A 16147-nucleotide genomic window follows, 5' to 3' on the forward strand; every position below is an offset into this window, starting at 1 on the left:
ACAATGACGACGATGTTGCGCCAATGGGCGCAGCCACAGCCAAGGGCTGGTCGGAAAGGGAGTAAAAAGGGGGCGTGTGGACGCGCCTGTCAAGCCGTTCTCGCGCCCTGGCTCAATACCACAAAGGATTAAATTAAAAAAGTTTCAAAGGCAAAATGCGCATAATCAAAACAAATCAACACGTGGTTTTTCAGCCGTTCCAGAAAGCCAAACCGAACCGAAGCCGAGCCGATCCCAACGAAGCTCTGACCTCAGCGAGGGCAACGCAGCTCTGCAGTTCTACTGTTTATTCTGACCTGCGCAGCATCTGCTCTCACGTGCTCTCTTTTTCTCTCCCTCGGTTTCTCTTGCAGTGTCGGTCCTTGCATAGCCGTATTGGCTGCCAGTGCTGCCATCCTGTTGCCCAAGTGCAATCATTCGTCATATAACTCAAGCGAGTGTCGCCTTAGATTTACAGATAATTGGGAATATTATTTGCGCATAATTATTTTTTATTTTATTTTGTATTTAATCAAACTTTAATATATATTTTTAACGAGCACTAGCTGCGAGGTCCTTCGATTCGTTATTTAGAAAGATATAAACAGTAATCCATTGAAACCATCTGGCAACGTTAAATCTGAGCTCGGCCTGTTGGGCAGAGAGACGGGTGGAGTCAGAGAGAGACAGAGAGAGAGAGCGAAAATAGCGTTAAAATGGGATTGGCACGTGGCTTTCGCGAGAGAGGCTGGCCCATAATACATATACGCAACGTTGAGGGCGTTTTTGCGGCTCTTTGGCGCACAGCAACCGTTACCAGATGCTCAAAAGCCTGCGCGCTCCTTTGACATTGACGAACGCAAGGAGGATGCTGTTAACCAACTCCCCAACCCCCGCGGCCTTTCGCAAGCCTTTGGCCAGCTGTAGAGAGTAGGGCATAGCCAGAGAGCACGCGACGCCAAAAATCACACACAAATACAGCTAAGCACACACACGCGTAATGCGTGAGAGCGCCTGTATGTGTTTGTAAAGTTACTGTAAATTTCGTAATCAGCATCAATTTTTGCTCTGCTGCCGCTGCTGCTGCCGCTGCTGCTGCCGCTGCTGCTGCTGCTGAGACTGCTGCTGCGGCTGCTGCTGGTAGTTACGGCTGTGCTGATGTCCCGGGTTGGCAGTGCCACTTCGTTGCTCGTCGCATTCAGTCCGCATCGGCATCGGCAACAGCAGCGTCGCATCTCGTCAGCGGGGCTAACACAAACGCGCGACGACGTTAACGGCAACCCAGACGTAGACCCACAGACCCACAGACCTACAGACCCAGACCCAGACCCAAATGTAAACGTTAACAAGCGACTAGACCTGAACGGAACGCAGAACCAAGCTAACCAAGTGACCCCACCCCTGACTGGGCGACTGCTGACTGCCGCACGGATATACCCGAGCAGTGTATTGTAACAGTAAATTGTAAACAGTAAATAAGTGAAACGTAAGCAAAACGAAAATAGAACAAAAAATAAATAAAATAGCCCACATTTGACAAAAAAAAAAAAAAAAAAAAAAATCCAAATAAAAGTTAGCGTAAATCCAGGCCACAAATTCAGCTCGCAAATATAAATACATATTAACGTAACTGTATGTCTGTGTGTGTGTGTGTGTGTGTGTGTGCGTGTGTGTGTGTGTGTGTGTGTGTGCGCGTGTGTGTGTGTGTGTGTGTGTCTGGCTGTGGCTGTACGTGTGTGCGCCGTTGTCGACGTTGACGCTGACGTTGACGTCGGCGTTGTGCGTGTCTTCGAATTTTTGGGTGTGGACTTGTTTCTTGTTTCATTTTCTGCTGCTGCTGTTGTGTGTTTCTCTTTGCTCGCTACCTTCTGCCCCCGCCCCCTACCCCCTGCACCCTGCACCCTGCTTGCTGCCCAACAACAAAAAAGCCTAAGAGCAATAACAATAAAAATGGCTTCAAAGTGATCAAAGTGCATGACAAGTGCAACTACAGTTGCTCTCAATTTTGTTCATGTGTGTGTGCTTGTTTGTTTGTTTGTTTTTTTTTTTTTTGGTTTTATTTTGTTGTTGTTATACAAGTGAGTGTTGGCTTGGGATTGTCCCAAAAGTGCATAAATTAAATTGCTTTGGAACACGCCTCCTACCGCAGCCCGCCCCTGGCGACCAGGCCTACGTGCTGTAGTTTTAAATTAAGTATCGCCTGGAAGTATGCAAGCCTTTTTTATAATGGTGCTTTCTCAAGGCAACGCCAGGCTTATCAATCATGCCGTTTCAAAAAGTGTAACCAGAGTAGCCACATATTTTTTTAATCCTTTTTTTTCAAGTGCAGCCGATTAAAAGTGTCAACGTGCAAAGGTAAAGATCAGAGAAAGCGTGTATTGCTAGCCACGCCTACAATTTAAGACGCCTAAAATTTGTTTCAATTGCAGCTGCTGATTTTGTCACGCACACACACACACACATGCGTAATGTTAAAGCAAAGCGGAACAAAGTTAAGACAAACACTAAAAGGGAAACAACAACAAAAACGCAGCGTTATCAACTGAATTAATTGCGCGTGTGTGTGTGTGTGTGTGCGTGTGAGTGTGCCCAAAATGTACAACATACAGTTGCTCCTTTAACGCTTTTTGTTGCTGCTGCTGCTGCTAACGAATCGCGCATCATCAACGTCAAAAAGATAACACGCCCCATTTTTCTCGGCTGCCAGTTTTTGTTTTTGTTTTGATTTGCCTCCTTTTTTCTGTTTCTTTTTGCTTTGCCTTTCTTTGCGCTGGCTTCTGACACGTCGACGACAACAACAACAAAATGGCGAAAGTGGCAAAATGGCCAAAAACTAATAAGCAGCAACAACAACAACAACGACAACAATCAGAATAATGGGACAGCAACAATAAGCGAAATATTCGTAACAAGACGCGCGCTGACAGCGGTCGACGCACTGTCGATTTACGACAAGGTGAAGGACACTGAGAGGGGGGCGGGGCGTGGGTAGGGGGGCATGACAATGGCTGGGAAGGCTGCACATATTGAAAGCAAAAGTTGGCCCACATCACGAGCCGAACAACAACAACTGCACCGACCTTTCTGCCTACTGACAGCGCTAGTGGGCGTGGCCGGCTCTGCATCAAGTAAATAGAAAAACTGTCAAAGGAGCGGTAACCCCTTTTTTTTCTTTTCATGTATATGTGTGCGGCTGTGAGTGTGTGTGTGTGAGCCGAGAAGCTGTTGTCGAGAATTGTCCTGAGTCGGGGCGCAGTAAAACTCATAAAACTGACAACGAAAGCAACGCCAAAGGACAGTTGATAATGATAAAACTGCTGCAGGAGCAGCCGATACACAACTATGCCCACTAAAATCGCAGCAGTGGGGATACGCGACTAGACAATTCCCTGCACTAAATGTTAATAGAGAAGCTGTCGCTTGTAGCTGTAAATAAACCATATTTGCCTCTAAGGGTCAGTTCAGGGTATGCACATATTCATTAGTTAGTCAGAATGCTCGACTAGACAACACCTCGCACTAAACGTGTCGCTATTAATTTAATCGTTTCGATAGTCCAATATCGAAAAGATTCCGAAAGTTTATTGTTTAATAATGCCCAAAACCGTAAGGAATTAAGCGGGAAATCCCAGGCTAATGCATAAGCTTAGTGTTTTTTGACTCAAAGACCCTAGTAGCCAGATCTATCCGAAAAGTCGTATTAATAATACTGACACTCATCATAATAATAAATACATAACTACTAATAACATTAAACATAACAATAATATTGATATTCAAATTAATAATAACAGAAATAAAAATAATTACAGTATTACTAATAACTATTATGAGCAACAATAATAATTATTATAATTAAATGGATATTCTTTAAAAAAAAAATAACAGAAATAACAAGTAAGAGGTTCTAGTCGGGAGCTTCCGACTTGGGAATACTCTGGACCCTCTTATTCTAACACCGCACCACTTTCTATGCCTCTACTCAGCAGCCACACCATCAATTAAGTACTTATGATAAAAAAGGAACTAAAATCGCATTACAGAAAAGAGTCACACTTACCATACTGTTAGATTGCGATAGAATGCGAAGCATGAATGTGTGTGTGTGTGTAAATGTATACACCAATTCATTATGATTTCGCTAGCTGTACCATCCAATAGTTTATATTATTGTACCATAGAATATTTGTGTATTCTGAAAAAGTCAATTGCATTTAAATTGTGGCTTAGATTGGCTGGCAATAAAAGTTGGGTTATTAACTTGATTTATAGCTCTGGGGTGGTAGCGGGGAGGTGGCGATAGGTGTACATATATGTAATATTCTAGAAGCAACATATCATGTTTGGTGACTCTAGCTCTTATTATTTACTCAATTTGCTCAAAAAACAGGATGTCGATATCGATTCTTATCGATTGCTTGAAAACGGCATAAGTTATCGATTATCGGAAACAAACTCGATCTTCGCAGTCACTAGGAGAACCTACATCTAAAATTGCAGTCTCTAGCTCTTATAGGTTCTGAGATCCTTGCGTTCATACATACAGACGGGCAGATGGGTAGACAGAAAGATGGAGCTGGCTAAACCGGCTCTGCTGTTGATTCTGATCAAGAATATATAGACTTTATGGGGTCGGAGATGCTTCCTTCTGCCTGTTACACATTTTTAATGGGTACAGGGTATAAAATAAATGCAGTTTTACTAATAACAATTACAAGTAATAATATGATAAAAGCATTAATGCTAATGCCATTCGAAACAATAATAAATACAGTATGACTAATTATAATTATAAATAATAATAATAATAATAATAATAATAATAATAATAATAATAATAATAATAATTATAATTACGATGATGTTCACATTGATAAAAATTGAATAATACAAACAAATAACAATTATAAATAATATTAATAATAATCATTATAATAATAATTGCCTTCCTAATAACAACAGCTGTAGGCTCAAGAGGTCTGTCGCATGACATTCCATGCACGATTCTAATATGGAGACCACTTAAATTTCTCGCAGTTTTAATTTGGCAGCGTCCACTGTACAAAATGAAATTCCATATCCAGTCGATGTGAATTCATTCCACGTCCGATGAACGGGACACTTAAACTACATGGAACCAAGGCAAACGATAGGGGAGAGGGGGACAGCAGGTACTACACATGGTTATAGTGCGGGAATCGGGGACGGGCAAACGGGGCCGTATGGTGCCGCAAAACAGCCGGCGAACGTAGCCTGGAGACCGGAGAAACAGGAGCTCGGAGGCCAATGACGGCTTTTATTTGGTTTTCATAAGATACAATTTATTGCTGCCTTGTCATGAACGTACATATAGATGAGTATATCGTATAAATACGTACGTTGTGTGTTATAAATTCCTCTTTTGTCGCTGTCTGTGTGCGTGTGCGTGTTTATAGCATAGGCTCAGACGCTGCCATAGACATAGACAGCAACAACAAATAAGATATAGGCGAATAAAAGACACGCCATTTTATGGCCAGCTTGTGTGTGTGTAGGTATGTGTGTGTGTGTTGGCATGTGTGTATGTCTGTGGGTTAGCTGTGACCTTCTGTGTCTTTGACTATTGTGGCAACCGATGCAGTCATTATTGTTGCTGCTGCTTTTGTTGCGGCTTAAAAATACCAACCCGCAAAAGTAATCACTGTTTTGTCCCGCTACATTCGGTCAACAATAAGGCACACACATATAGGCAGTTATATGCAGACGTTTGGCTGCTTATCGACAGCAACTAAGTGGGGAAAAAACAGTGTTTAAGGCAGTGCAAGTCACTCAAAACGCCCAACAAATTGGTGGGAGCCATAGCTGCCAGCCGACAGTCAGCCAGCCTTAGTATCAGCAGCATCCAATACGAGTTGCCGCTAACAGTTCCAGTGTCAACAGCAACGCCCTCAGCTTTAGCTGCAACCCGAACAAACACGAGTGAAGGCGACAGCCAGCAAGGCCGACATCCGCCACAACAGCACATTGTGCTGACGTAGAAAGGTTGGCAAAACACTAACCAAACGCCCAACGCCCAATCACCTCGACCCACTATGCCCCACTAGGTCCCACTACGCCTCACAACCTATGGCAGCAGCCAAGCTAAGCGCAGCGGCTGCGCCCAAGCGAAAGATAAATAACTTAAGGCACCTAGCAATATTTTGAGAACATCAATGTCAATAACGCTTATAACAATATTCATGAAAATTAAAATCATAATGATAATACTTAGTAATAAAAATAATAGTAATAATTATAATAATAATAATAATAATTATAATAATAATAATAATAATAATAATAATAATAATTAATAATAATAATAATAATAATAATAATAATAATAAAAATGATAATAATAATAATAATAATAATTATAATAATGATAATGATAATGATAATGATAATGATAATGATAATGATAATGATAATGATAATGATAATGATAATGATAATGATAATGATAATGATAATGATAATGACTAATGATAATGATACTGATAATGATAATGATAATGATAATGATAATGATAATGATAATGATAATGATAATGATAATGATAATGATAATGATAATGATAATGATAATGATAATGATAATGATAATGATATGATAATGATATGATATGATAATTATAATTATAATTATAATGATAATGATAATTATAATGATAATGATAATGATAATGATAATGATAATGATAATGATAATGATAATGATAATGATAATGATAATGATAATGATAATGATAATGATAATGATAATGATAATGATAATGATAATGATAATGATAATGATAATGATAATGATAATGATAATGATAATGCTGATGCTACTGCTTAGTCTAAGGGTAACCCTACTTTGAATAATGGTCGAAGCTAATGCTAATGCTACTTAGGCTAAGGCTAACCCTAATTCCATGGCTAATGCTATTGCTAATGCTAGCACTACTGTTTAGGCGAAGGCTAACACTTATCTATCAATGCTAATGCAAATGCTAATGAAAATGAATAGAAGCGAAATAATTCGCATAAGTATGCAGAATGTCGAAACCAACAACCGGAAAATTGAAAGCCAGAGGTCAGCCGCATGTCACGTTCACAATAATTGCAATCGTGCCACGCTGCACGCTTCAGCTGTAAATCAAGGACAGTCAACAGGGACAAGAAACGCTGTGTGGGTGGGGCAAAAATAGAAAAAAAAAAAGAAAATTAAACAAACTTTGCCAAAGTCAAAGCGACAGATTAAAGCTCTCACCTGACACAATTTATTAGCGGCAGCCGCTGTGTGTAGATTTACATATTTCTGTATACACTTGCATGCATACATATATTCAACGTAAATTGAATTAATCTCTGAGCTCATTTTGCTCCAGCTAAGCTGCCGCAACAGCAGCAACAACAACGACAACAAGTCCCACCTGTGTTACGCCCATAAACACTTCACAGTGGGCCAAGCGGGCGGCCAATGCCATCAGTGCTAGCAACAACAGCAACAACAAAAGCAACAGTTGCAGCTGTCAATTGGCCAGGCTGTTGCTGCCATTCAACAACAAGCAACAAATTAGGGACGGAAACGGAAGGCGTCAAGTCGTTACAGCTGTTGTTGCTAATGCTGTTGCTGCTGCTGTTGCCCAGCGGCAACTTTATAAACATGTGTGTGTGTGACTCTTACTTTTTCGTGTTTAAAATTAGCAACGCATAATAAAACCGGCAATAAATGCAATAAGCTAAACGACGGCAACAGCTCTAGAACTAATGCAATTGCTAATGTTAATGGTAATACGAATGCTAGTACGAATTATACTGCTAACGCTACTATTTAGGCTAACGCTAACCCTAATTCGAAAATCGGCTAGGCTAACGATAATACGAATGCTAATGCTAACACTATTGTTTAGGCGAAGGCTAACTCTAATCTATCAATGCTAATGCAAATGCTAATGATGACGCCTTCTGAGAAACGAAAGGCGTCAAGTCGTTACAGTTCCTGCTGTTGTTTCCCAGCGTCAACTATATGAACATGTGTGTGTGTGACTTTTACTTGTTTGTGTTTAAAATTAACAATACATAATGAAGGCAGTAATGAAGGCAGTAATTGCAATAATTTAAACGACGGCAGCAGCTCTAGAACTTTTTATAGATATGCAACTGTTGATGAACCCAATCCATCCAACCAAAAAAAAAATGAATGAAAGAAAAACATACCTCTAAAAAGCAGAAAGCAGATAATCAGCTACTGGCAATGAAACCCAAATGAGCTAAAAATCGACATCAGCAACATCAACAAAATCGACAGCAACAGCAGCGAATATTTAAATTAAATTAACTATAATTATTGCGGCTGGGGCGGAACAGCAGAGCGGATAAATTGGTCTAGGTGATGGTCGAATTAATGCGACATGCTGTGCAGCAGCAGCAGCAACATTCGCACTGGCAGCAGCAGGACGCCAGCAACAGCAATATTAACAGGCAGATGAACTGGAGAAAATGGCAGCTAAGGCGTGGCAGTAGCAAAACAAAAGTAAAGCTGAAACGTAGAAGGACAACAGCAACATTAGCTGCCAGGCCAACTGAAGGCAGCAAAAAGCGTGATTCCAAAATTTCAGCAACAGCAACAACAGCAGCAGCAATAGCTGCAACAACAGCAACAGCAGCTGCAACAACAGCAACAGCAGAAACAGAATATGCTTCTGACAATTGTAATATCGATGGAGCATTGGATATTGCCGAAACTGACAACAACAACTGCAACACTGCCAACAGCAACATAATTCACAATAGCAATATAAGAAGAAGTTTCACAGCAGCAACAACAACGCGAGCCGCGAGAAAGTCGACGAATATGTGGATGTTGCTGCCAATTTTGCTAATTTATGCATGTCCAGGCAGCGAGGCGCTGCGGCTCACCAATGGCGGCAACAGCCTCAGCAAGGGCGTCGGTGCCAACAAGGAGCAGCTGAATATCGGACTGATTGCGCCGCACACGAACTTTGGAAAGCGCGAGTATTTGCGTAGTATTAACAATGCGGTCACCGGGCTAACAAAGACACGGGGAGCCAAGCTCACCTTCCTCAAGGACTACTCGTTCGAGCAGAAGAATATCCATTTCGATATGATGTCCTTGACGCCGAGTCCAACCGGTAAGTGTTGCCCATCTATATTAACTCACTGCTAGTTAAACCTTTTTTGTATTCATCTGGTTGGTTCATGGAATCAGCGGGTGGCACCAGCCCAGATAGGCGTTCTAATGCGCAAACACGACACAATTTCATTTAAGATTCGTCTTGGCGGCTCTGACACCCCGTGTTCATATGGACAATGGGGTATATCAAGTTATTTTTTAATGTTAGGCAGTTAGGCGGTCACTCAGTAAGGCAATCAATCAATTAGACACTTAATCAGTCAGGCAGTCAATCAGTTAGGCAGTCAATCGCTTAGGCAGTCTATCTGTCAGGCTGTCAATAAGTTAGGCAATCAATCACTGGGTTAGTCAATCAGAAAAGCAGTCAATCAGTCAAGCAGTCAGACAGTCAATCAATTAGGCAATCAGTCAAGCAGTCAGCCAGTCAAGCAGTCAATCATATGCATACTTCGCAGCTGAGTGCAGGGTATCTACTAGTCGGGGCACTCTTAACTGTACTAATTGGTTGACTTGAGAACATAAGCACAGGTACATGGAACCTTGTTTCAGTTGACCAAGGCTGTGCAACCCCTCCTCCCCTCAACCCTTACCACCCACAGGTATTAAGAAACTAAAAGCTAAGATGAAAACAGTCTAAGAATATCTAGAGTATAGCCATGTTGTGGGTGTGTCTGTTGGGCGTGGCTTTGCACACACACACATACACAGTGAAAGAGCACAAATAACCTACACAAACACACACATAGACATACACATGTACGCTTATATATTTATATACATGTGTGTTTATATCCTAATATCCATTTAAAAACTTTGCTAATTAAATGAGAGCGCAATTCAGGGTCGCATAAATCCAATTCTCCGTTTAATGTGAATGTGTGTGCGGGTGTGCGTGTCTGTGTGTGTGTGTGTGTGCAATACATGTTCATGCATATATGTGTTGATATATATATATATATATATATATATATATATATATATATACTCAATATATATATATATAAATATATAGCAACATATATATATATATATATGTGTGTGCATGTACATTCATCCGTAAAAAATGAATCTTGTTATGCCCGCTGACAAGTATAAGGACTGATAGGGTGTGTGTGTGGGTGTGTGTGTGCGTGTGTGTGTGTGTGTGTGCGTGTGTGGGTGTGGGTGGGTGTGGCTGTGTGTTTATTTTACTCAATATTTCCCAGTCTAAGGCAGTCGAATGGCCGAATCCAATGATTATTGACAATATTATTATACCCCTAACTTATTGAATATGTAACAAGTTAGAGGTTCTACTTGGGAGCTCCCGACTAGGGGATACCCTGAACCCTCTTCTTCCAATATCAAATGCATATATATATTCTTTTTTAGAAGCAACATATAATGTTTCGTGATCAAACTCGATCTGCGCAGGCACTAGGATCACCTACATCTAAAATTTCAGGACTGTAGATCTTATAGGTTCTGAGATCCTTGCGTTCATACATACGGACGGACAGATGTATAGACCAAAAGACGGACATGGCTAGACCGACTCGGCTATTGATGCTGATCAAGAATATATATACTTTACGGGGTCAGAGATACTTCCTTCTGCCTGTTACATACATTTGGATTTTGCACAAATACAATATACCCTTATACCCATTTTTAATGGGTTCAGGGTATAAAAAGGGATGGCACGATTTTGCGTTTGTTTGTAACAGGCATAAGATATATTTTCTTGATCGGGACAGTGAGCTAAGTCATGCCTGTCCGACCGTCCGTGTGAACATCTCAGATTCTCGTATGGTTTATGCAAAATGATTTTATTTCATTTTCCACCAAATTTCATAATTTCAGTAAATATCGATTTTCAGACGAGATACAAAAAACTAATTATAGATTCCAAATGTGTCATCAATTATTTCCACCCAAAATTGAAAAAGTCTCCAAAGTCTTACACACAATTTGTCGCCAAATTTATGAGCTGAAAATTGCATAATGATCGGCCTTCAAAAAATGAAGTTAATTAGGAGCTGGAAGATAAAGCAAGGCTGAATTAATTAAGATATGGAGGGAAACTAAAATGTTTCTCAGAGTAGCTCAGCACCTGGTTTCAGGGTACTTCCACGTCGTGCAAGCCCGTTGAGGGCACTCGAACTTGTTTCTTGCCGTTGAATAAATTGATAAAACAAATTCGGAGCAGCGGCAGTATGCAAACAAACGAAATTTACATGATGTTTAATGTTTATTATTGGATGGCCATGGGCATAGACTGGAGATGGGCCCGGAACTGGGCCACAGACTTGCTCGAGCCGGAGCTGGAGCCGGAGCCGGAGCCTGGCATGTGGGTACGCAAATTACAACACATAACAAATGTCTGACGACTGATTGTCTGCTCTGTCTATATGTCTATGTGTCTATGTCCGTATATGTGTGTGTCTATGCCAGTTGGGAATTTATAATGGTTTTCTATTCCACAGCACGCACACCCTCGCACATATTTCTAACAATAGGAGCACATGCGAGCTAGTCGGCCTGATTTGAATTTCAGGCCCTGGCACTTACTGTGGTTCCACTGATTGCTTATATCTTGTTTGTGCGCAATTGAAAACTGAACGTTTTGAACCCAAATCAAATCTTAAAAAAAAAAAATAAATAAAAGAAAAAGAAAGGCACGCTGAGAATTTAATACCCTTGCATAGCCAACCTTTTCATAATGTCCATAATGCTTTGACCGTATCTAAGTAGCACACAACAATTTAATTTTCGACCGATTGTCCCTATGGCAGCTATATAATTATATTTATAGACGTCCGATCCAGCCGAATCCGACATATGTACTGCGTGCAACAGAAAGGGAAACTTATGCAAAGTTTCATGACGATAGCCATAAAACTGAGACTAGTTCGCATTAATACAGATAGACGGTCGGACGGACGGCCAGCCAGACGAAGTGGCTAAATCGACTCGGCTGTTCAAGAATATATATACTTTATGGGCTCGAAAATGTCTCCTTCTATGTGGTACACAATTCTCGACAAAAGTATAATACCATTTGCAAGGGTATAAAAAGAAAAACATTTGCCGATTTTCGTTTGGTTCATTTGAAAAGAAATTGTGTAATAATTGTATGGAAATTGAATTCGACTCCAGACCCAGCCAAAAACACTTCCCAATTCCCAACTGTTTATGGCGCTGGCAGCGCCTTTGTTCAGCATTTTGACGGGCAGACTCAGTGGGGCATTCGATTGAGGCTCAGCTTGATCCCGGATACAAAAAGTGTCATTGACTTTGCTCGAGACCAAACCAACAATGCAACAGCTTCGATCTAGATGACAGTTTATGGCACAATATACTGAGAGGGGAACGACTGGAAGATAACCGCAGACCAGGCTAGGTGCCTTTCTTAATATTCTAATTTTTATCTGTGCACAATGCGATAGGTCTTATTATCATTGAGCTGGGCAAAGATAATTGTTGACTATTCACATCCCAACTGCGCTTAAAATTTTTTCCACCCTGGTCATATTTTCATTAAATATGACGGTTATTTCAGGGTCTGTGGCATTTTAAAAGCCATCAACATTAGGTCCAACCCAGACGAGTTGCAAGCCACATTGAGTTCACGCCACGGCCTATTGGCCGTAGTTGAGTATAAAATTGTATTGCTTTGACCTCGGCCAGACACAACAAACGATTATGGACTGCTATCAGGGCCATATTCAGCCCAGAACCGTGCGCACACGTCCTTTTAACCCGCTCTGGTAACGGGAAGGAAACGCGATAAACTTTGATTGCCCGATTATCGAGTTGGGCTAATTTGTGGCCTTGCAGCAAGCAGAGGCCGAGCAGATGATATGAGTTCCAAGTATTTGTTGTACTTAATTCAAGGAGCCATGTTTGAGTATGTTTTTCATGCGGCATTCGCTGGTTAACCGACAAAAAATTGTTTGACATGTACAATGGGGCGTATTATTAACGTCTGGCATCAATTATGTTACCACTTCCACTCGATCACCATGTGCCGGCACATTTAGCTATTTTCTAGCTTACTTTTGGCTATTTTCAGTTGAACTGTGCAACTGCCAGCAACTGCGACTATCTTACAGTTGATTCACCTTTCTATTTTGACCTCGCGTGTTCTAGCTCCGGCCTATATATATATCTGAGGCATAATCGATCTGGTTTTTGCCATATCCTCACCAAACTCACCAATAATAGTCTGTTTCCACTATACTCAAAGAATTTTAATTTAAAAGCTTCACGCTCCTCCCCCACCGTGTGTGTGTGTGTGTGTGTGTGTGTGTGCTGAATTTGACTCATTGCTATTAATAAATGATTGAATGACTGTGCCAATGATCGTCGACCTGGTCCAGCTTCTCCTGGTTAACACTCTGCCAAATGATAAGCATTTCAGTTTTTTCTTTTTCTTCTTTTGTTCAAGTCTCACTTCATTTATCACTCCTCCATTGTGTGTCCCCTCCATAGTACTCGAAAAGACATTTTTCACAGACGGACTGATGGATGGACCCGCCGACCACTATTTTTAGGCATTACCAGCTCGATGGGGGCCGCTGTTCTATATACGTATATACACGCAGGTGCAGCTAAGAGCAAGAGGAGCCCTGCATAATTACTCGCCCAGTTATCATTTAGCCGGGAATGGGAATTGCACTTGCCTGCCTCCACAACAAGGCACACTCACCTTGTTAGCCCTGTTTACACATTGTCTACATGCGGCATTACAAATAGCCAAGCCCCGTACCGCACTGTCCACTCGTCCGCTCGTTGACCGCATGAAGCCACAATAACGGGGTGAACAATGGGATGGGATCAAAGTGCACATTAATATGCCATTGAAGCATGTTCCTGTCGTTAAGCGCCGGGCGCTTTCAACACCTGTAAGTGCCGACGCCAATGGCATCGATGCTTAGGTCCATGTCGATGCCATCAACTCCCCAAGCCAGCGCCAGCTGTCAGCTGCGGGTCGGGCGAATACTTGAAAAGCGTGCTTAAATCAGCAGAAAAAACATCTCGCCCGGCGTGATCGACTATGAGCTACCCTTGCAAAACTATCAAGCCTTCTGCTAATTAAAACACACTCTTATAGCCCTATTCCACTGTCAACATTTCTTATAGTTTCTGCGAATGTAACATTTGAAATATGTTGCCTGTATGTAATTCCCAAAAGAAACCACATTTACATTTGCAAAAAATGTTGATAATTGCCGCCAATAATTCGTGTTTTTTGCGATGATTGTTCGAATTTCATATAGATGCTAAGTATGAAAAACATAAAAGTATTATTCCCACAAACCGCTAATATATTAAACTATAATTTTAAATTTTACTTATACCTAGGACGTATTATTTGATCTTTGAAATGAAATTTATCTTAGTTGAATCAAATCAAAACTGTCAGCTTTTTATTGAAAGAAGTACTACTTTTGCCATTCACATGTTACTGACAACGGACACTTGCTAATGGAGTTGCAGAATGTGAAGTTTGTAAATGTAATATTTTTGGAGCAGAGTTGAATCAAACTATTATGCACGAACAATTTGTTTTTGTCATTATACCATTGCAGAGGGTATTATAATATTGACGTGAAATGTATAACGCATAGAAGGAGACACCTCCGACCCCATAAAGTATATATATTCTAAATCAGTATCAACAGCCGAGTCGATATGGCCATATCCGTCTGTCCGTCTATCTGTTTCTATGCGAACTAGTCTCTCAGTTTAAAGCTATCTTTATGAAACCTTACAGAAGATCCTCTTTTTGTTGAACGCAGCACATATGTCAAAACTGGATCGGACCACTATATTATATAGCTGCCATAGGAACGATCGGTCGAAAATTAAGTTGTATGAAAAAAAATTTTATCAAGATATCTTGACCAAATTCGGCATTAACTATTTTCCCTGTGCTTCTTAGATACGGGTAAGGCACTTTGAAAAGGTTGGATCTGCAAGGATATTAGAAAGCGTTTCTTTCTCATTTTTGATTAAAATCGGACTTAAGATCCCATCTTGGGAAATATCTTAATTAATGCGCTCAAACAAACAGTCGAAATAAATATAATAAGCATATACATATACATATATGCTTAACTAAGAGTACTATTGCTCTAGTCGAGCGTGCCCGACTAGCTGAAATCCTGTAATATATTGATTTTTTTGGTTTAGAGGTTTTCCTTAATTACTTCTGCGATTATTGAGCCATCGTTTGGTGCCACTGTAAGGTGTCATTTAAATATGCCCATGTCCCATTTATCATGAGGAACAAGGGAGCTTCGCTTGATTAGTTGTCTATAGCTTAAAAATGGTTGCCAATTTGGAAGCGGGCAGGAACACATCCATAAATGGATGTAAGACTGGCAATTGGAAATGAAATTTAATATTGCCAACTTAAGCGTGTATATTGCATATGTATATGTCCAACTACTTACATTGAAAGTATGTTGCTGTTCATAAATTTTTATGATCAACAATTCGAGGCAGTGCAATGGGGTGTATGTGGGTCGGGCTCGAGTTCCATTTGCGCAACTAGTCGAGTGACTTGTTTATTGAAACTTGGCGAGTGTGGATTGAGAAGGTCGAGCCGAGGCACCGAATAGCGAAGTGAGAAAGTCACAGAGCTTGAAAGCCGCAAAATACGTGGCCCATAGCATAGTCCTTGCAGTTGCAGACTGACAACAGACAATGGCATCCATTCAACTTGTGCCTTGTTTGCGGTGCAAAAGCCAGCGGGTGGCCTCCGGCAGCCAAATGGCAACAAGACCGAAACAAATGGGAAGAGAGCAGTGGGGCGAGAGTGAACCACAGCCAAAGCCAGTCAAATGAAAAAGTATGGCCGTGCCCCGGCCAGCACCGACACCGAAGTCAAACCGAGCAGGAAAACGCAGAAAAATCCAATGCAGCCAGACAGAGACAGAAAGAAATCAAGATTTAGATGGGGAACTGAGATAAAGTAGGTTGCTTGGGCATGCTTCGCATAAATACTTGTAGACGTGC

General features: G+C 40.9%; 2 protein-coding genes across 4 annotated transcripts in view; one reads left to right on the top strand and one right to left on the bottom strand.

The window, feature by feature from the left end:
- Positions 1–1161: 1161 nt before the first annotated feature.
- Nmdar2 (NMDA receptor 2) overlaps positions 1162–16147 on the top strand; it is a 37149-nt gene continuing 22163 nt past the window's right edge. For both annotated transcript variants that reach the window (XM_032433324.2, XM_032433326.2), the window contains exons 1-2: positions 1162–1465; positions 8123–9140. In XM_032433324.2, coding sequence (XP_032289215.1) covers positions 8381–9140 — 760 coding nt within the window. In that variant the 5' untranslated portion in view covers positions 1162–1465; positions 8123–8380. The remainder of the gene's footprint in view (positions 1466–8122; positions 9141–16147) is intronic.
- The window catches only part of mei-38 (meiotic 38), a 48426-nt gene continuing 36318 nt past the window's right edge, over positions 4040–16147 (bottom strand). For both annotated transcript variants that reach the window (XR_011416003.1, XR_011416002.1), the window contains exon 6: positions 4040–4174. The gene's annotated coding sequence lies outside the window, so the exon portion shown is untranslated. The remainder of the gene's footprint in view (positions 4175–16147) is intronic.

This window comes from Drosophila virilis, chromosome X (assembly GCF_030788295.1).
Source record: "Drosophila virilis strain 15010-1051.87 chromosome X, Dvir_AGI_RSII-ME, whole genome shotgun sequence".
In the NCBI taxonomy this organism is placed as follows: Eukaryota; Metazoa; Arthropoda; class Insecta; order Diptera; family Drosophilidae; genus Drosophila; species Drosophila virilis.